General features: G+C 45.8%; 1 protein-coding gene across 2 annotated transcripts in view; it reads left to right on the top strand.

Moving 5' to 3' along the window:
* LOC126486030 (MLX-interacting protein) overlaps window positions 1-21,417 on the top strand; it is a 452,104-nt gene that overhangs the window by 326,988 nt on the left and 103,699 nt on the right. For both annotated transcript variants that reach the window (XM_050108920.1, XM_050108919.1), the window contains exons 11-12: window positions 8,676-8,804; window positions 17,471-17,587. In XM_050108920.1, coding sequence (XP_049964877.1) covers window positions 8,676-8,804; window positions 17,471-17,587 — 246 coding nt within the window. The remainder of the gene's footprint in view (window positions 1-8,675; window positions 8,805-17,470; window positions 17,588-21,417) is intronic.

A 21,417-nucleotide genomic window follows, 5' to 3' on the forward strand; every position in this document is an offset into this window, starting at 1 on the left:
GCAACCGGGTGGTCCACTTGTTTCTTGGCTACAGTTTGTGGATGCCCATTCATGCAGACAGACAGCTTGTTGGTTGTCATGCCTACATAGAATGCAGCACAATGGTTGCAGCGTAGCTTGTAGATCACATGACTGGTTTCACACGTAGCCCTGCCTGTGATGGGAAAGGTGATGTTAGTGACGGGACTGGAGTAGGTGGTTGTGGGAGGATGTATGGAACAGGTCTCACATCTAGGTCTATTACGGGGGTATGAGCCATGATGTCAGGGATTGTGAGCAGTGTTGTGTAAGGATGGATGAGTATGTTGTGTGGGTTCGGTGGACGGCGGAACACCACTGTGGGAGGGGTGGGAAGAATAGTGGGCAGGACAATTCTCATTTCAGGGCATGATGAGAGGTAATCGAAACCCCGGTGGAGAATGTAATTCAGTTGCTCCAGTCCTGGGTGGTAATGAGTTACAACGGAAATTCTCCTCTGTGGCTGGATGGTGGGACTTTGGAAGATGGTGGGAGACTTGAAAGATAAGCCATGGGAGATTTGTTTTTATACAAGATTGGGAGGATAATTAGAGTCAGTGAAGGCTTCGGTGAGACCCTTGGTATATTTGAGAGGGACTGCTCGCCACTGCAGATAGGACGACCATGGGTGGCTAGACTGTGCGGAAGGGACGTCTTGTTACGGAACGGGTGGCAGCTGCTGAAGTGGAGGTACTGCTGGTGGTTAGTAGGTTTTATATGGACGGAGGTACTGATGTAGCCATCTTTAAGGTGGACGTCAACATCTGGGAAGGTGGCTTGTTGGATTGAGAGGACCAAGTGAAGCAAATGGAGAAGAAGTTGTTAAGGTTCTGGAGGAATGTGAGTAGGGTGTTCTCACCCTCAATCCAGATAGTGAAGATATCATCAGTGAATCTGAACCAGCTGAGGTGTTTAGGATTCTGGGTTTTTAGGAAGGATTCCTCTAGATGGTCCATGAATTGGTGGGCATAGGATGGTGCCATGCGGGTGCCCATAGTCATACCCCAGATTTGTTTGTAGGTAATGCGTTCAAAGCAGAAGTAATTGTGGGTGAGGTTATAGTGGGTCATGGTGACTAGGAAGGAGGTTGTTGCTCTGGAATCTGCCGGGTGTTGGGAAAGGTAATGTTCAATAGCAGTAAGGCCATGGGCCTTAGGAATGTTAGTGTAAAGAGAGGTGATATCAATAGTGACAAGCAGGGCACTGCATGGTAAAGGGACAGGAACTGTGGAGAGGTGGTCAGATCTCCCATGCCTTATCTTTCCAGTCTCCCACCACCCCCCAAAGTCACACCACCTGGCCACAGAGGAGCATTCCCCTCGTAACTCAGTACCACCCAGGACTGGAGCAACTGAATGCCTTGAAATAAGAAATGTCCTGCCCACTATTCTTCCCACCCCTCCCACAGTGGTATTCCACCGTCCACCGAACCTACACAATATACTCATCCATTCTTACACAACCCTTGCTCCCAATTGCTTACCTCATGGCTCATATCCCTGTAACAGACCTAGATGCAAGACCTGTTCCACATGTCCTCCCACAACCACCTACTCCAGTCCGGTCACTAACATCACCTATCCCATCAAAGGCAGGGCTACATGTGAAACCAGTTATGTGATATACAAGCTAAGCTGCAACCACTGTGCTGCATTCTGTGTAGCATGACACTCAACGGGCTGTCTGTCCACATGAATGGCCACTGACAAACTGTGGCCAAGAAACAAGTGGACCACCCTGTTACTGAACATGCTGCCAAACATGGCATCCTTCATTTCAATCACTGCTTCACAGCCTGTGCTGTATGGATCCTTCCCACCAACACCAGCTTTTTTGAACTGCGCGGGTGGGAACTTGTCCTGCAATACATCTTACGTTCCCGCAACCCTACTGGCCACAACTTTCATTAGTCACTATCCTCACCCATACAGCCCTTTCCCTGTTCTCATCCCAGCACCACATAGCCGTCATTCCAACATCACACCCAGTCTTTTTATATCTCTCCATTTCCACTACTGATGCAGTTTCTTTACTCTCATCACAGATCCTGCATTTAGGATCTTCTTCTGTTATACCCATTGTTTTCAGGTGTTTTTTGAAATTCTCATGGCTGGTCATCAGTCCAACCATGAGTTTAATCTCTTTCTTGTTCAAGCCCAGGATTACAGAGCTTCTTTTAAAACATGGCTTTGGCATCATTACCTTACCATGTTTTTATTTATAGACCTTGGTCTAGTATTATATGTGCTGTCTTCTGAGCCAGTTCCATAGTTCTAGTTTGATCATAGCCTTGGTGATTTTCAGGACAGGTTCCGGTCCAATAAATGGATTCTTTGCCCCCATCCTGACCAATCTGTCAGTTTGTTCATTTCTACCGATGCCTGAGTGGCCAGGGACCCACACTAAGTTTACCCTATTGCTTCCCCCTAGCTCCACGAGAACCCTGTGACATTCTGCAACAATCTTACATCTTGTTGCAGGAGCTGCCAATGATTTCAGGGCTGTCTGAGTAGCTGTAGATGCTTCAGTCCTTGTAGCACCTACACACATTCTCCTCCACACACACGTACACACTCCCTGACTGCAGTGATTTCGGCTTGGAATACTGAGACCAGTTTTCTTAGATAGATGGTGCCCTCCAGTCTTGGCAGAACCTCGTACACCCCGCCCCAGCACCTTCGTCTGATTTTGACACACCAGTGAACCAGATAGTGTTCCCTGCACTGTGTTGAACTGTTTTTTCCCACTGCTCCCTGTTTCCAATTATCATATTGTAAGGTTGGTTGAAGCAGTTGGGAGTTATTATATAATAAGCTGGCATTTCCCGAACCATTCCTGTATTTACCTCACTCACTATCTTAGTGTGTGACTGGATATCCCAATGAGATATAGTTTTTACCAGTTTTGAGTCTGTATTGTACCTGTTGCTGCTTTCATCTTGACCCAGAGGTGTAGTGAATGCATGTCCAGCATGGTTTCCATCCCAGTGGTTGGTGTGTTTCTAATTCCACCTGTTATGGCTAAGCAAGCCAGTCTCTGCAGCTTAGCAAGCTCTTTAGCTACAACCTGCTGTCCTACTTTCTTCCACCGCACTACAGTCCTGTAGGAGATCCTAGGTCTAACCACTGTGGTGTATACCCAGTGCATACCTCTGGGGCTTAGGACCCAGTTTTTGCCACAAGCTCTTCTGGTACTCACTAGGCTACCTTTCGCCTTGGAGTTGTTGCTCTTAATGTGAGGGGTCCATGTTAGCTTCTCATCCAAGGTTACCCCTAGATATTTCACTATCCCCTTCACAGGTATTTTCTATGACGACGTCATCTGCGTATACTTCGCAAAAGCATTGTGTGGAATTTAGTTCCCTCAATGAGTTCGTTCACCACTAGATTTCACAATAAAGGGGACAAAACTCCTCCGTGGGGACAACCTCTAGTGGTGTTAATTACCATCTTTTTATTTATCTTGGTGGCCTCTACCTTCCTTCCACTAAGCATGACCCTAGTCCACCTACATATAGTGGTCCCTAGGTTATGCACCTCTGCTGCCCTAACCATGGAATCGAAGGTTGTGCTACTAAAAGCCCCCTTGATGTCCAGAAAGATGCAGAGTGCCATTTCCTGAAAGTGAAGTGCTTTCTCCACCTTCCCAATGAATTTGTGGAGAGCTGCCTCGCATGATTTACGTTGTTGATTTGCATGTTGGTTTGAATGTAGAGGAGCCTAGTTAGCCTCCTCTCCCAAACATGTACATTAACCAGTTTTTCCAATGTTTTAAGAGTGAAGGAGGACTGGCTGATTGTTCTCATGTCCTTGGCATTGGGAATGTTTCCTGCTGCTAGGCTAACTGTGAATAACCTGCATAGGACTCTTATAAGGTTCTCTCCTGCTTGTTGCAGGAGAGCTGGAAAGATGCCATCTGGGCCAGGTGACTTAAATGGTTGGAATGTTCTCACTGCCCATTGGATTTTACTTAAGTCAACACACTCCTTGGCCAATTCCCAGTCCTCTCTTCGAATGTCTGAGAACCATTGTCTCTCAGGGATTGCATTCTGGCCTATGTTATCTGCCAGAGCATATTGAGGGAAGTGAGTTGTGAGGAGCAATTCCAGTGCCTCATGTGCTGTCGTTGTATATTCCCCATCCTCCACCCTTAACGTATCTCCTGGATTAGTTGGTACTCTAGCAAGGATTTCATGAAGTCTGGCTTGATCAGTTGTGCCCTACACTTCCTCACAGAATGCCTTCCAGGATGCCTCCTTTGTTTGTTTAGTGGCAAGGTTGTAGTTGACAAGGGCCTCACGATATTTTGCCCATTGTCCTTTACGTCTCACAAGGTTAAACAGTCTTCGTACCTGTCTTCTTTGCGCTTCGAAGTTGTTGTTCCACCAAGACACACTCCTGTTTGTGCACTTCTTGGTGATTGAGCAGTTGTCTTGGTATGAGGTCACCATGGCAGAGGTTACAGCCTGTGCCACTTCCTCAAACGCTACTGGTTTCCTTATTGTGGTTTTAATTTCTGATAACCTTAAGTCAAGGTCCCTCCTGTATGTCTCCCAGTCTATTTTCCTGGGATTCCTACTGGCCGTGGTCAGTCTTAATTCCAATTTCAGCCTTGAATTTAATATACATGTGGTCCAGTGAGGATGGCTCTAATGCCACATGCCATTGTTTGACATAGCTGCCCATCATCATGGAAACAAAGGTAATGTCAGTTACTTCTTCCATTCTGCTGTTCCTGAATGTAGGTTTGTCACCCCTATTCAGGACCTCCAAGCTGTTAGACAAGAGGAATTCAAGAAGGTACTCACCTCTACTGTTGGTGGCAAGTCACCTCTACTGTTGGTGTCATTGCTGCTACAAACTAGATTGTGGGCACTGGCATCACATCCAGCCAACAGCTGGTCACTTTGCCGATGGCAAGCTTCTGTCAGTCTCCTCACTTCCAAAGGAGGTGGAGAACTACCTTCGTAAGGAAGGTATGCTGAGGCCAAAACAATTTCCTTTGTGATACCTTCCTCATGTTGCTGCATCCTGATGGTCACCAGGTCCCTGCAACAGAAATCCATCATTGGCATGAAAGAATTCCATTTCTGACATAAGTGCATGTTCTGGAGTTTCTTAGATTTCTAGCAGAAATCAGCTTAACTCCAGTGCCACCGAGGCCCGATACACCCTCTTTATATAAGTAGGGTTCTTGTCAGGGTCATGTCCACTTCCTGTCTCTCCAGGTGACATCTCAGGGCAGCATGGCCCCTTTACTGTACTGCAGATTAATCTGCAGCACCTCAAGTCTCTATCTTGCTGCCATCATTGCTTTTGAGGCCTTTGATAACCCTGATGGCAACCTGTGAGAACTCTAAAAACAATTTCAGCTACTTCTCTCCGACCTCCAGCACCAGGGTTTTTCCTTCCATTACAGCCGTCTGGTTGATTACTCTCCAATCCTCTGTCGAGACTTTTGAGTTCTGGAGCCCTATTTTCTCGAACAGAGTTTTTGGAGAGACATCCTTAAGGATCTTTGGTACCGATATTGATACCTTTGAGGTCTTAAGAAGCTCAGCTGCAGTCTTGACCTGCAGCATCGCATCCTCCCATGGGGATATCATGGACATCTTGTCCTTGAGACATTCCACTGTATGCACCCCCTCACAGACAAAAATGAGGGCTCTGCGATCTAGACAGACCCTCCTGAAATTGGGTCGTGGACCAGTGTCGCCCCCACCCCACCCCTCCTAATCTTTTCGAAGAGGGTCATCTGCACGAGCTGCTCCTGCTGCGAAGTTATGCTTACCAGTGGATAGCCTTCTTGGATAACTGCCATCCTAAAAACCAAGACTGCAGTACTATAGGTCTGTTTCCCTATTTCTTGCCTTGGCTTTTTCTGGACTCGCTTATCCTGGGAGGAGGGAATCTTAGATTCCTCCCTTATCCTCTTGTTACCCGTCTTCGACGTTGTGGGAGTCTGCATATCCCTTTCAACCTGAGACAGTTTTTTCTTGAGGTCTTGGTCTCATTCCCTTTTAATTCCCTTCACTTTTGTTTGGGAAGCCATTCTTTTCCTTCCTTTTGTTTCTGTTCCCTGAGAAGTTTCCTCCTCTGGGCCCCAGACAAGGCTTTAATCTTGATCTGGTCCAATTTCATAGTTACAGTTTCCACTTCTCGCTCAGGTCTAGACCCTGATTCAGTAGTGGGAATGCATTCAAACGGTCCTGACCACGGAAAAACCACATGGTGTAAGGCTACTTACTCAGGGAGGTCGCCTGGTATCACTGCAGCTCTGTTTGCGACACATCTTCCCATGTGCCACGCACCCCTCAGCATGGATCCCATCCCACCTTGGGTTGGGTAAGGACTAGGAGCGGATAAGGAAGACAGGACATTGTGGGACGCTCTTAGTCTGAGCCCTCAGCTAAGACCTTTCCGGCAGTAGGTCCTCTACGTTCAGCATAGCCCTCAGCTTCATGTGAATATGCAAGCCTCCACCTGCACTGACAGTGCTTCGCCAAGGAGGTGTCCCCTGAAGAGGTCCATGGGGGATCGTTGGAAAGGCCTCCTGCTCAAGTATCAGATCCTATCTCCAATTATTTTGTGCTGTGCCGTTGACCGACTCTTGTCGACAATAGTGCTACGGGTGGTCATTCAGCTGTCTCTCAGATGAGACATTCTTGTGAGATTGAACATTTAATCACTACTTGTCTGGGCATGCAGGCCATGAGGCAATGCCATGGCAACATTAATTGCTGTGGCTTGGATCTTCACAGCCATTTGAGCATGTCCATCTGGATTTTGCAATGAGCCCCTTTTTGGATGGATGGATATTGAGTGATTGTCATAAGTGCCTATCTGTATTTCTATAAATCACAAACTGCTGTTCAATGACAGTGGAATCGACGGTGCAGACCCTCATGTAGATCTTCTCCATAGAGGGTCTCCCCTGCACTGTGGTGACAGATAATGGCCCACAGTTTATTTCACAGACTTTTCAAGACTTCTGTGTGCAGAACGGTATCCGCCATGTTGGAACACATCCATTCCACCTTCAGTCAAACAAACAGTGAAACAGAAAGTGTCATATGGACTTTCGAAATGGAGATGAAGTAGTACATAAGAGACGCACATATGGAAGAAGCCCTCAGTTTTTTCCCCAGTTCTGACAGGTCCACTCCGATTGATGAGAAGAGCCCTGCTGAGCTGCTGCAGGGGCACCAGCCATGCATTGTGTTGCACCTCCTGCTACCTACACCACATACATGTTTGTTGTCACACTATGTGCCAGGGGCCCCCATCTGGGCTCCACTGCCCGCGCACACCTCTCAAGCTTTCCTCTCTCCTGGGGTCTGGATTTTTGTCTTCTCCTTCATCCCTACAGGCACTGTCCCTATTTTTGGCTCCATCTTCTGTTCTGAGTTGTCCTTGCTCACCACACTCTCATTCGCTGTTTTCTCCTGCCCTCCACACAAGCCTCAGGGTCCCATTTAGTTCCTGCTTTCACTCACCAAGGCACCTGATGTCCACACAGATCCAGCTCTGGTGTTGGCGCCCTTTGTGAGTGGCATTGCACCATCAGGCATCCGCCTTCGATGGGGTCATCACCACCAAGAGCATTTTCTGCCCTAAATTCCAGTTGCAACCAACACAGACCTTCTGTCCACTCTGAGGGCACCCATCAGCAGTGCTCAGCACAACATGAATATTGCTTTCCTGTGTACCATGTGATACGTCACACTATGGGAGAGGGATGCTGGTATTGTACCATCTGACAGTCACCCCTCCAAGGAGTGAGGACTGTGGTAATACTGGCACCTCAGTGGCCATTACCATAATAAAAAGCAACAACACACCAGCATGAACTATCACAATTCAATTCCCCTGCACCAGCATGCAGCAGTGCAAGTCCGGCCGTCAGGTGGCTTCGCAATCAAACATAGACGGCAGCACCACATCGCAGTCTGCATGGGTAGCTAATGGACACCATCCCTCTAGAGACTGACAAGCCATCTACCTGATATAATCCTGGAGTGGAGTGGATGCTGTCTCATTCTGTTGTTGTATTTTCTCATGTTAACTTTACTCCACTATCATGACACTCTGCATTGCATTGGATTCGGCTAGCCATTGTTCTTGGGCTGTGTATGGAACTTCTGAACAGTTTTCTCAGTGTTTTATGCTCTAGCGGTGTACTTACTTGTGTGTGTTGTTACTGCTATGTCCATGTGGCCAAACCGAATACCACAGTGTAAATTAAAGCGGAATATGTGACTTTATTTCAGGGCTAGATCAGTGGATTATTCAATTTTTCTATTAATGTCCCTCATTTCTCTGCATAATACACGGAAAGAAAAACACATATGGAAGAAAAAGCTAAGTGTTACAAAATTTTAGGATTTTGTAGGATTTGTTAAGTAGTACGGAAATCTAGTTTAAGAGAAAATGTGCAACATAATTTTTGAAAAATACATCAAAGGAAATTGTTAGCTTCTGAATTCAGTATGTGAATGGGATATTTCTGAATGCCATGGAGTGTTTTCTTACATTTAGTTGTATTTAAATTTGTATTGCATTGTGAGTTACATGTTTATCATTTTTCATTGCAAAATGAAATGGAGTAGCAAACGGAACCTTCTGATGCAAAAGTGTGTAATTCTCTCCATTTTGCAGATAAGCATGGTAAGCCCATGTAAGAACTCACCATCAGATTTGAGTTCACCTCTGGGGACTTCACCACTTGGGAGTCCACAATCTCCACCATACCGTAGTTCAAGAAGGGACTCGGGACCACCCCCAAAGGTAATGAATGTGTATCCTTTTTTTACTCACATGGTGATAACTCAGATTCATCTAATATGGTCCCATTTGATAACATAGACTTTTTAAGTGGTTTGTTCTTTTTACAGTTGTATCCATAATCAGTTCCTCTAGTTTTCTATTCCAGTAGCACTCATTTCTCTGACTTGGTGGGGGATGGGGAGGGGGGGGGGGGGGGAGGTGCTACATGCAATCTCTTGGCATTTGCTGATGGTGTGCCAGGAATACATTACAGAATAACTGGTATATCCAGCTGTTGCTCACCCTACCATGGATTTTCTTTTTCTTTTATGAATCTCCCATGATCAATTACAACATTAAGATTCACACACTTCATCATCTGGTGGTTCTTTGTGTGAAACAAACATTGACTCTTTAGCTAGGGTTGGAATTGATTTCTCCCATGATTACTGAAGAAGCCCTAACTCAATATTTTACAAAAGTTTAACGTGCATGACAACTATTTGGTAGTGCTCACAGACAGGTCTAAACAGTACTATTCTTTTAGGGACTCTGTTGCTTCCCTCGAGTTTGTCCTCAAGATAATTTTACGAAACAAATATACAATATTTCCTGCAGAATTGCAAGGGATCTTGAGGCCACTGAAGCATGCAATATATATTCATTGTGAAAATATCCATTTACTCCAACTCCTTCTGTGTATTCAGTGTATATCATGCATTTATCCAGAAAATAACTAAGTCCAGGACTAATTCTATATAAACAGAGACTGGAGAAGGTGGTGCCATTCTGCTAGGTCTCAGAGACAAGACTTAAATGATATGGTAACAAAGAAGACTTGTGCGGAAAGTCCCTTGTTTCTATGTGCTGTCTCCTGACATCCTATCACTCCTGTACTGAGATTTATAGACATGTGTGGGTTGTAATTAAAGTGGTTGGGAATGATGGACAATAATATGTGGTTAGCGAACTGAAATAGTCGCCCACGGCATACCTCTTTCTGCTCACTTGGAGAGATGAAGTCATTCTGTTTCATATATGTCATAATACAAATATTCAACATATTTTCCACCATGCATAGTGTTTCAATAAAAATTTGGATGCACCATAGTGTCATATTGATTAACCCTTTCATCCCTCTGGCAATTGAAGTTGCATTTATGAGACTTTATTTTCATGCTAAACAAGTGTTAAACTTTTCACCAAGAGCTCTTAGCATGTCTTTTGAAGATATCCCAAGTAACTTACACTGAGTCACAGCCAACTTAAAAACCATAGAAGGTGGCAAGTAGTTAGTATCCTCCTAGTTAGTGTGCCTGCGACCCAAGCAGATAATTTGTATGGAGCATTGTAAAGTACTGAATCTGGGTACATGGTGACATACAAACGTCCAGAATGACAATCATACCTGTGGCAGGTGAGTTGAAATGTAACGGCTTACATCGGCACTGTGCAGGACATTGTGGTAGCAGCATTGGAAGCGTCAGTATGTGGCAAGCAGTAGCGTGGAGGGTTACTGCAGTCCTCTACCCTTTCAGGGGCAATAGTGATATCAGTGCGAACCAAGCATCCTTCCCCCACGCCATGTGCTGTAGTCAGGTACGCAGGAAGCAATGTCCATGACCTCCGGGGCATCGCATTAAACTGAGTGCAATGCAGACAGAAGCTCTCTATTGGCAGTAACCATAGAATGGAGCTGGAAGTAGCTCTTATGATGATGACTCTACCACGGGCAGACACCATGCAGTGCGATCTGCCAGTGTCTGTGGTGCCAGAGTGGAAGTGATGCAGTTCTCCGGCTCCTCGGGGACAGGAATAGGAATGTACTGGGGCAGCTCCAATGGTCCACTCAGCAGCTCACCCTGCGGGAAGAACTCTTCTGCCACCAGCCCTGTGTGACCCAGGAAGGCCTGGAAAAAACAGCAGCTGAGGGCATGGGAGGCAAAGGGGAACACATTGCTGTAGGCCAGATCAGAGAGAGAGGAACTGCACCAAGAAGTAGAGAAGAGGTTGGAGACCAGGATATAACATGTGGACAGCAAAGGAGGTGCAAGAGGGCCAGTGGGTGTGTAGCCCACCTGCAGGCACAGTTAGTTCCAGTGGCAGGCCTCCAACCTGTAACCGTTCTGTGTTGTGAAGACAACACTGGCTCATGAACAACTGCCGGAATCCAGCACTTAAAATGACTGAGGCGCAAATCCAGATATGGGGCCAGGGCGCCTAGTATGTGACGTTGGCACAGGCGGTGGGCAAGGGATTGGCAGCAGGAGGTGCAGCGAGGTGTGTGGCTGGCACCCATGCAGCCTTTCCACTGGACTCTTCCCACTAGTAGGGATGGCCATGTAAGAACTAGGAAAAAGAGCGCCACTTCCACCGGAGCATCCTCATATAGTTCTTCATCTGCATTTTAAAGGTCCATACAAGATGCTCCACTTTTCTGTTAAACTGCGTGTCAAATGGAGGTGCTTTGATGTGCTGGATACCATGCTGCGTAATCTGTGGAACAGCACAAAGTAATTATGGATGGGATCCAACAGCTTGGGTCAGGAGCCGTTCCGTCCACCTCACTGGATATGCTGCTGCATCTGGTATAGAACAGGATCCATGCTGATGGCATTAGCTACACTTGAGCTCATAACAGGGAAGCTGTCCACCACATGCTGAGCTCCCTCATTGAGATAAAAGCAAAAGATTGCCTCCTGGATATTTGCAGGGGTCGGGACCCTTAGGAAGTTACAAGAGGGCATCTGTGTTGGAGTGCTGAACCATCGGGCAGAAGTGAATCTCTTAACTGTAACAGCTGAGGAGCAGCCTGTGGACCATCCTGTCGGGGAGATGAGCTAAAGGGGGACATAAGTAGTTTGTGGGCCATGATGAGGTGAAACTTCACGCCATATAAAAGAAACTACTTTATCGCATATACAGGGTGGTCCATCTGAAGTTTCGGATGAGATTGTCTCGAAAACCATACATCGGGTAAAAATAGTGTGTAAGACAAGTTCGTAAGCTCAAAGGGGGACGCCAAATGATACTACACGTGACCTCCAGCCCCCACTCCCTTGGGTGGGGTGTGGGGAGACTTTTAAATCTTAAATGGAAACCACCATTTTTTTATTGCAGATTCGGATTCTCCATAAAAAAGTAATCAAGTTTTGTCTGAAACATTATTTAAACCATTGACAGATGGCACTGAAATTGAGAAAAAAGTAAAATTGGTTAAGAACTCTGATTTATTTAGAATTATCCGAGAAAGATGCATCACATTGAAAATAAAATGTGCACCAAATCTTTTGTTATGCCAAATTAAGCTATTTTTGTACAAAATGTACTGTACCCTACTTTTAGCGTTACCCAGGAATGACGACATGGATGTAGTAGAATGATGTTCCTTTGCCTCTCACATGTTGAGGTGCTTCATTAGTGTGAGACCCCTTGCTTTTCACAATTTGGGGTGCTTAATTAATGAAATTAGCCCTGAAGAAATTGTTCAAGATGATCCCCATTTCCTTCAATGCATAAAGTCAATTGTCTGCAAAAGCTGTCCACAGTTTTGAGCAGCACATCCCGTGGTATGGCTGCACTCGCTCTTCGAATGCGTTGTTCCATATCGTTTCGGGCTGTGGGCTGTCTTTCATAAACAATATTTTTTAAATAACCCCACAAGAAAAAATCAGGAGATGTTAGGTCTGGTGAACATGGAGGCCACTGAATTGGTCCGCCGCGTCCTACCCACTGACCAGGGTACTGTAAATTTAAAACATTCCGCACATTTTTAGCATAATGGGGAGCTGCTCTGTCCTGTTGGAACCAAATTCATTGCCTAGTTTCTAAATAAACATCTTCCATTAGCTCCAACAAATCATCGCGGAGAAGTTGTAAATAAGATTTACCAGTAACATTTCGGTCAAAAAAATACGGTCCTCTCAAATAACTGTTTTAAATTCCACAGCAGATCCTTAACGGCCATTTGTGTTGATTGTCTACAGGTCTGTGCTGGTGTGGATTGGCAGGGGACCAATAATGATAATCATGATGATTTAATTTGCCATTGTTTTTTAATGTGGCTTCATCGGTGAACGTAACGTATCTAAAAATATCATTGTCATCTCTGATCATTTACAAGGCCCATTGGCAGAAATACACACGTATTTGCATATCTTTCAGCGGTAATGCCTGTGTCAGTATGATACGATAAGCATGATATTTGTGTGTCTTCAAAATCCTCAAAACAGTTGATTTCAGTATTCCAGTTTGTCTCTGAATCGCACGACTACTCATTTCGGGATCCAGTTGAACACAAGTAAGAACGGTAAGGGTACGAGCGTCATTTTCATTGTATTCGTGATGACGAGGTGGATGGTGCATGTATCCATTACAGGCTCATTGAGTGCAATTTTGAATAATGTTTTCGCTTGGATGTCATCTGTTGGGAAATGATCCGCATACAATTGTGCAGCTGCAGCGTAATTGTTATGGCAGTCACCGAAAACTAACATCATATCAACAATCTCTGTAGGAGGATAGTGAGCCATGTTTCGCTAAAGAATCATTTACTTTTGTCAGCTGATGTTTACGGTTCACAATCTGAAAGTCTGATCACATTGCACTGACCTTTATACTGATCCATAGTTCGCAGTTTGGCCATGGTAGCGCGAAGTCAGATGAGTAATGCAATTGTGAGGAGTTCCCTAATGAGATTTTAACACTATTCCGCCTCCCTCCATTAAAAACTGTGGTAAGTAGGATACATTTTGTAAAAAAAGAGCTTGATTTGGCGTAATGAAAGGAATGGTGCGCATTTTGTATTGATTTGATGCGTCCTTCTCAGATCATTCTAAATAAATCTCAGTTCTTCCCCAATTTTAATTTTTCTCGATTTCAGCATCATCTGTCAATGGTTAAAAAAATGTTTCAGATGAAACTTGATTACATTTTTATGGAGAATCCAAATTTGCAATAAAAAATGGGGGTTTCTATTTATGATTTAAAAGTTGCTCCCCGCCCCACGCAAGGGGGCAGGGGCTGGAGGTCACGTGTAGTATCATATGATGTCCCCGTTTGAGCTTACGAACTTGTCTTACCCACTATTTTTACCCGATGTATAGTTTTCGAGATAATCTCATTCGAAACTTCAGATGGACCATCCTGTATAACGATTAGGGCCTCCTCCTCAATTTGTGAGTAATTCTTCAGCGCCGTGTTTAGCGTCTTTGAGGCAAGTCCTGTTAGCTGCTCTGAACCTTGGAACTGCAATGAGCCAGAATAGACTCAAGCCCAAACTGGGAAGCATCAGTAGCCAAGACAAGCAGTTTACCAGGCTGAAATGTGGCTGAATAGTGGACCAAACAAAGACTGTCCTTCAGCATCATGAATGCTCTGTCACACACAGCCATCCAAACAAATGGTGCAGCATTTTTCAGTTACCGATTTAGAGAATACTCAATGGTAGTAGCTTTTGGGATGAATTTGTGGTAACAGGCAATTTTACCCAAAAAAGCCTAGAGTTCCTTCAGGTTAGTGGGCCATGGAAGACTGTAAGTGGCAGTGATATGACTGATGGTCAACTTAATCTCCTGACAGGAAATGATATATTCAACAGACGGCTGAAAGAATTCTTAATTACACAGAGTACATGTGAGACGCGCATTCTGTGTGTCTGCAACAGAAGCCGAAGGTTCTGAAGATGTTTCTCCATGGAAGGACCAATGATGACAGTATTATCCAGAGAGTTGATATGACAAGAAATGTGTTGTGTGAGTTGCTCCAGAAATGTTGAAAAATTGCAGGAGCACTTGATACTTCAGAAACCAACTGCTTGTATTTGTACAGTTCAGTTCATAGAGGGTATTGACCACTATCTATTGGTGAGATGACTCATCGAGCGGAATCAACAGATATACCTCCAGGAAATCCACTTGTAAAAAAACTAATGACCTCCTGTCAGCTTCACCATCAATTCATCTGAATGCGGGATGCAGTAAGTGTTGATCACTGCTAGTGGTTATTGTCATTTTAAAATGCTTGCAAATGTGGAGCTTGTGAGACAGTTTCTTGATGACCACTTGTGGCACGGTTTTCTTGTTGACCACTTGTGGCGTAGCCCATTGGCTTGACGAAATACATTCAGTCACATCCAAAGCCGTCACCTTGTCGATTTCGTGCTTGATTTGATTGCAAAGCGGTAAGAAAAAGGTGGGAAAAAAATGACAATTAATCCCTTGCAAAGTTCTTCAAGTTCCTGGTACCACACTTGGCCAGAAATCTAAGAACTGAATCGGAGTCCATAAATCCAAAGGCCATGAAAGCACCCAAGACAAACAAGTTTTCATTGAAAGCACTGCTCACCACAAGAATGGTTAATGGTTGGACCACAGACTTGTACATCGTGCCTGCCATAAATTGGCCAAATATGGGCATCTGTTGCCTGTTGCAGCTCATAAGATGAAGCATAGCGAGTGCCAGCAGCAGGCTCCAAGGTGCAAATATGTGTGAGAATGAATGAGAGACTCCGAGTTGCCAGTATTGGAGTTGCAGCTGAAAAGGTTCCTCCTTGATACTCACAGTGAGAAACAACTTATTGGGTACCTTCGTAAAAGTGTCACACACATTGATGCCCATAGGTTGGGGGCTCGATGGTGTGGTGCGAGTGGGCCAAGGATTACACATCACCGCAATGTGTCCTTTCTTCTGACTATCATGGGAGGAAGACCAATGCTTGAGATAGACCAGCTGGTCATGTTGAACAAAAGACATGGGGCAAGAAGGAAGGGGCTAGAAGAAAGCAGCCTGCGTCTGGCTTATGGGCATGCTGCACCATCACAATTTCTGCCTCAGAGGACATGCCGAAACCTGTGTGCCAGTTGTTGTCACTGTGGCCATATCCACCCAGGATTCCAACTGGTAGCCTGCCACATGAAAAACGTAAAGTGAGCATTTGAGAGGACTTCTTTCTAGATGGTGTCTTCAAATTTTTGCTCCCATTGGTGGATCTCTCCGTTGGTGACCTACCTAATAATAGCAACCCTGACCACAGATCGGTGTAAGACACATTATGCCGAGAGGTAACGAGTCAGCACTTCCAGCTGAGACCCTGCAACTGTACTGTCCAAGCACGGTATGTTAGATGAAGTTGCATCCTGCACTGACAATAAGCAAAGGAGAAAATAACTTGAGCATGTCAGTAATGATAAGACATCAGTAAACAACTCATTTCAGTGAATGAGAGGGTAGAGGGTTCCTGAAGCAGAGCTAATGTCTATAACAAGTTATATGTGTGGGTTGTAGTTCACAGCAGAAAAAGAGCCTTAATGGTCCCGGCGTCTGTTACCTTGAAAGCGACGAAGATATGCTGCAACAACTTTTCATCTATCTCCCAGACCTCTGCAGATTCATCATGGACTGGGAAGGAAGGCAGCTGGGCTGGCAGCTCTTCTGTTTTGACCAGCAGTTCCATCAACATCCTGTCCAACATGGACATGTGATCTCACTGCTGCATTTCCAACCACTGGTGGCTCTCCAGTCATTATTAAAGTATGCTTTGATGAATCAGCTCCAAGAATGCCCTGGCTGTCATCATCAAATTGTCCAGAAACACAGCAAGAAAGTCCAAACCCCCTCATTGCCGCTGTGTTCTAACTCCCCACACAAGTAAGAACGCACACAAAGTTATAACGGTTTTAATATGAACACCAATCTGATATTCCACACCAGTTCCAGACTACAGCCAAGGACAGTCTACACAACACAGTTCATGATTAGTCAGAAAGACCAGAGTAGAAGTAACTACGATGAATGTACAAAAGCAAATGAATTTAGTTTGTCTGTCGGTGAGCAGTGGTGGCGGTGATCAAAGACAGCACATGCAGGCCATGATGCAGAGCTGTCCTTTGATGTTTGATCACGGCACTGCCTGGTGGCCAGCCTCACACTGCCTGGCACTATTGGAGGTGAGCTGAATACCAACGGCTCATATCGGCACCATACGGACCTAATGGTAACAGTGGCAGAGGCATCAGTACATGACAAGAGGTAACATGGTGGGTTCCACCATAGTCTCCTGGCCACATAATCACATTTCAAGGCTGGTTCACTACCATTGATTATGTGTAGAGGTTGCCTAATAGGGTTCACCTCATGGTCTGAACTTCGGTTCATTCAGGAGGCACCTTTCACGGGGATGGTCGCATTTATACAGTGGTTTTGCCCTACCAGTTAGTGAAATGGAACCAATTTCTGTTTTGAGACTGAAGTAATATTTGCCTAGAAGATAGTGTTAAATTTTTATATCCACAGTGCAGGACTTTTTATCTGTTGCTAGTGAAAGATAGGCCACTGTCATTGCCAACAGAACTCTTGCAATACACAAGACGACTTAATTCCATACTTTGGTGTCCTCATAGTTTTATGCAGTACTTGCATAATAAGTGCAGTTAGGTATAAGTGTCTGTAAAGGTTCCCATGCAAGCAATTCATGAAAATTGTACATTATATTTTGTAATGATAAACATAATGGTTTTTTTTAAAATATTTCATCATTATTGTAAAGATGATAATGAAGATCCACGTAATGTTAATGAAAAGGACTTTTTTATAAGTTAAGAATAAAAAATTTTGGACTTGTTAGATTAATTATAAATAGTTTGTCATCTATAAACTTATTAGAAGGAAACAAATTTTCTTTATTTCAGGAACATCGCCGTATGTGCCATATAAATGCAGAGCAGAAGCGACGTTGCAACATTAAGAATGGATTTGACATGTTGCATTCTCTCATACCTCAACTGAATCAGAACCCAAATGCAAAGGTGTGAGACAATTTGATGATTAGTGTTTTTGAAACAAAGCAAAGTTGACACTGTTTAAGGAATAGAACATTAACTTATTTTCTGTTTTGCAGAGTAAAACATTTGTGTTTGTAAGATTCTTAACAGTTAAGTTCCATAATTATCTTTTATTTGCATTTTAACAGCTGTTGCCCCATCCACACCAAAAAATCGCTGCCATATTGGTGGCCATCCGTGGAAAGTGCATCTACAGTGAAGACAATTCCCATGCCCTTTATGCTGAAGGTTTCACTAAGACCTTCACAGATAGGTACCAGCCCCCAAGTCTAGTCCACAGACAGATTTTCCATTCAGTAACCCTCCCGTCTCGAAGAACCAGCTGCAAAGGAACAACTCCCACATCACTTTATGTCATCTGGAATTGGAACAATTGAACGATATCCTCCACCAGGGCTTTAACTATCTATGATCGAGCCCAGAAATGAAACACACCCACAATTCTTCCCACCCCTCCTAAAGTGGTATTCCACTCTACACACCCAATCTACACAATACCCTCGTTCCACCCTGATGCCACACCACCCTCAACCCATTGCCACATTCGTCATATCCCTGTGGGAAACCTAGGTGCAGTACCCGTTTGATTCACTCACCCAACCCATACTATCCCAGTCACACTACAGGCTTATTGTTATAACGTCAAGTTTAACAAATATATTTCAGAACGACACAACACATATAAGTCACAGAGTAAGTTGACAAGCAAGACATGTGTACACGTTTGCATTCGAATAAGCACTGAGTCCCAGTCTAGCGGCCGCTGCTCGGCTGGCCGCATAGGTGGCACAGCTGCTGCATGGCTGGCAGACAGCGCCGCACATAGAGGACGAGCCTAATTGCGCGGCGGCGCTTTGAATGATCGGCGAGTCACAACACTTTTCCCCCTTTGAAATTGTTGCACTGGTCTTGATGGAGGTGTCCTGGAGATGGCTAACGTCCATAGGCGTTGTTTGACTCACCGTAAAGTCTCGAGGAGGAGGCTTCCCGTACGGACGGAAGTGCCCCGATGATAACGGGTCAAGATGACAGGAGACGTAGGGGTCGAGTCTGCTGGGACCCCCTGCACCAATCTGCCCGTTGCAGCAAGTCCAGTTGATATGACATGAGACATGGGCGATGTGTCGGCATCCGTTGGAGGAGGAGGCAAGTAGATTTGCTCTGACAGAGGATGGTCATCTGGTTCCTGCACGGGCACATCTCCTGGTGGTGTCCGTTCTTGTGCTGGCATCGCGATGACGGTGAGAGGGCTGCGTTGTGAGTATTGAGAGATGCCAAGATCCCGAGCGTCAGGTAGGGCCAAAAGTGGTGTAGCGGCATTTGGAACAGGCGTTGCTGGCACACGAGGCCGAAGCTGGTCCGAATGACGTACTGCAACACCCGTGTCCATCTGGATTTCATACAGGCGTCTGCCACGGTATCTTAAGATGTGGCCCGGGCTCCATTTTGGCCGCCTGCCATATCCCCGTACCCAGACGAGGTCGTCAGCGGTGAACCGGCCAAGGGAAGGCACCTGTGGCCGTGAGGTGGGAGGCCACAGAAGATGAAGTGGCGTGCGGGGCTGTCGGCCATGTAAGAGCTCAGCCGGGCTGTGGTCGCCCATGGGGGTGAAAAGGTAAGACGCCAGAAACTGGAGAAGCGCATCATCAGCAGCAGAAGAAGTCAGAAGTTTCCGCATCTGAGCCTTAAATGTGCGGACCAGTCGTTCAGCCTCACCGCTGGATTGTGGATGGAATGGCGGGGCCATGACATGCATAACGCTGTGACGAGCACAAAAATCCGCAAATTCGGAAGAGGCAAATTGAGGACCATTATCAGTAACAAGAGTAGAGGGAAGGCCTTCCAAAGAAAAAATGCGGGCGAGAGCACTGGTGGTTGCCACGGTGGTAGGCGACGTGCAACGGACAATGAAAGGAAAGTTAGAGTAGGCGTCAATTACAAGGAGCCAATATGTACCTAAAAAGGGTCCCGCAAAGTCAGCATGAATGTGCTCCCAGGGCTTCTCAGGCGAAGGCCACGGTGACAAAGATGACTTCGGGGCAGCGGCCTGTGACGCACAAGGGCCGCAAGCAGTGACCATGTGTGCTATTTCAGAGTCGATGGCAGGCCAGTACACATGACGGCGCTCCAGAGATTTTGTGCGAGACACACCCCAGTGCCCTTGGTGAAGGAGGCGCAAGACCGAAGCACGCAAAGACGCAGGTACCACGACATGCAGCGAAGCATTGTCAGTGGAGAGGAGGATAACACCATCCCTAGCCGTGAGGTGGTAGCGCAAAGCGTAGTAGTTCCGCAACGGATCAGAAGTCTTAGCGGACAGGCGATCTGGCCAACCCTTCTGAATACAGTGTAAAACCCGGGAGAGGGTAGGGTCAGAAATCGTAGCAGCCGCCAGCCTGTCCCCAGTGATGGGGAACCCGTCCACAACCCACTGCTCGGCAACATCCAGGTGGAAACACAAAAGTTCGTCCCTATCGAATGCCTGATCGGGACCCATGGGAAGGCGAGACAGAGCATCAGCATTTGCATGTTGAGCCGTTGGCTGGAAATGAATCTCATAATTGAAACGAGACAAGTAAAGAGCCCAATGCTGGAGGCGGTGTACAGCCTTGTCGGGAAGTGATGTTGATGGATGAAACAAGGAAACAAGTGGTTTGTGATCCATAACGAGATGAAATTTGGAGCCATAGAGAAAAACACCAAACTTATGAAGAGCATAAATAATGGCCAAAGCTTCTTTTTCAATTTGTTGGGCATCCGTGAGCGTTTTGGAGGCATAAGCAATGGGTTGTTCTGAACCGTCAGAAAAACGGTGGGCAAGGACTGCACCGACCCCGTATTGAGAGGCGTCTGTGGCAAGAACAAGGTGTTGACCAGGTCGATAAGTAGCCAGGCCCCGGGCCTGTTTCAGCATAGTCTTCAATTTCTGGAAAGCCGCATCGCATGACACGGGCCAGTGAAAAGGCACGTTTTTATGCAACAGGCGATGCAGCAGCTGAGCCACCGAAGCCGCAGACGGTAAAAACTTGTGATAGTATGCTATTTTCCCCAAGAAGGCCTGCAGTTCCTTAACAGATGTAGGGCGAGGAAGGGCATCAATCGCAGCGACAGTTTGCTGAAGCAGACGAATACCATCCCGAGAGAGTTGAAACCCCAAGTACGTAATAGATGCCTGAAAAAATTGTGATTTCTGAAGATTACACTTAAGACCGGCAGTCTGTAAGACATGAAAAAGTGTGTGGAGATTTTGAAGATGTTCTTCAGTGGTGGAGCCAGTGACAACAATGTCGTCCATCTAATTGATACACCCAGGGACAGGGAGCAATAGTTGTTCCAAGAATCGCTGAAAGAGAGCAGGGGCGCTAGCAACCCCGAAGGGCAAGCATTGGTATTGATAGAGGCCGAAAGGCGTGTTAAGGACCAGAAACTGCCGGGAAGCAGCGTCGAGAGGAAGTTGATGATAAGCTTCTGACAGGTCAATTTTAGAAAAATATTGGTCTCCAGCAAGTTTAGTGAACAGTTCTTCAGGACGGGGCATAGGGTAAGTGTCGATGAGGCATTGAGCATTTACAGTGGCTTTGAAATCGCTACAGAGACGAATATCACCATTGGGCTTAGCAATGACGACAGGAGAGGACCACTCACTGGAAGTGACAGGAAGCAAGACCACTGAAGTAGTGAGACGATCCAACTCCTGTTTTACCCCATCACGAAGGGCCACAGGAATGGGCCGAGCCTGAAAAAACTTAGGCCGAGCAGTGGGTTTGAGCGTGATATGAGCTTCAAAATTGTTT

The sequence above is a fragment of the Schistocerca serialis genome, chromosome 1 (genome assembly GCF_023864345.2).
Source record: "Schistocerca serialis cubense isolate TAMUIC-IGC-003099 chromosome 1, iqSchSeri2.2, whole genome shotgun sequence".
In the NCBI taxonomy this organism is placed as follows: Eukaryota; Metazoa; Arthropoda; class Insecta; order Orthoptera; family Acrididae; genus Schistocerca; species Schistocerca serialis.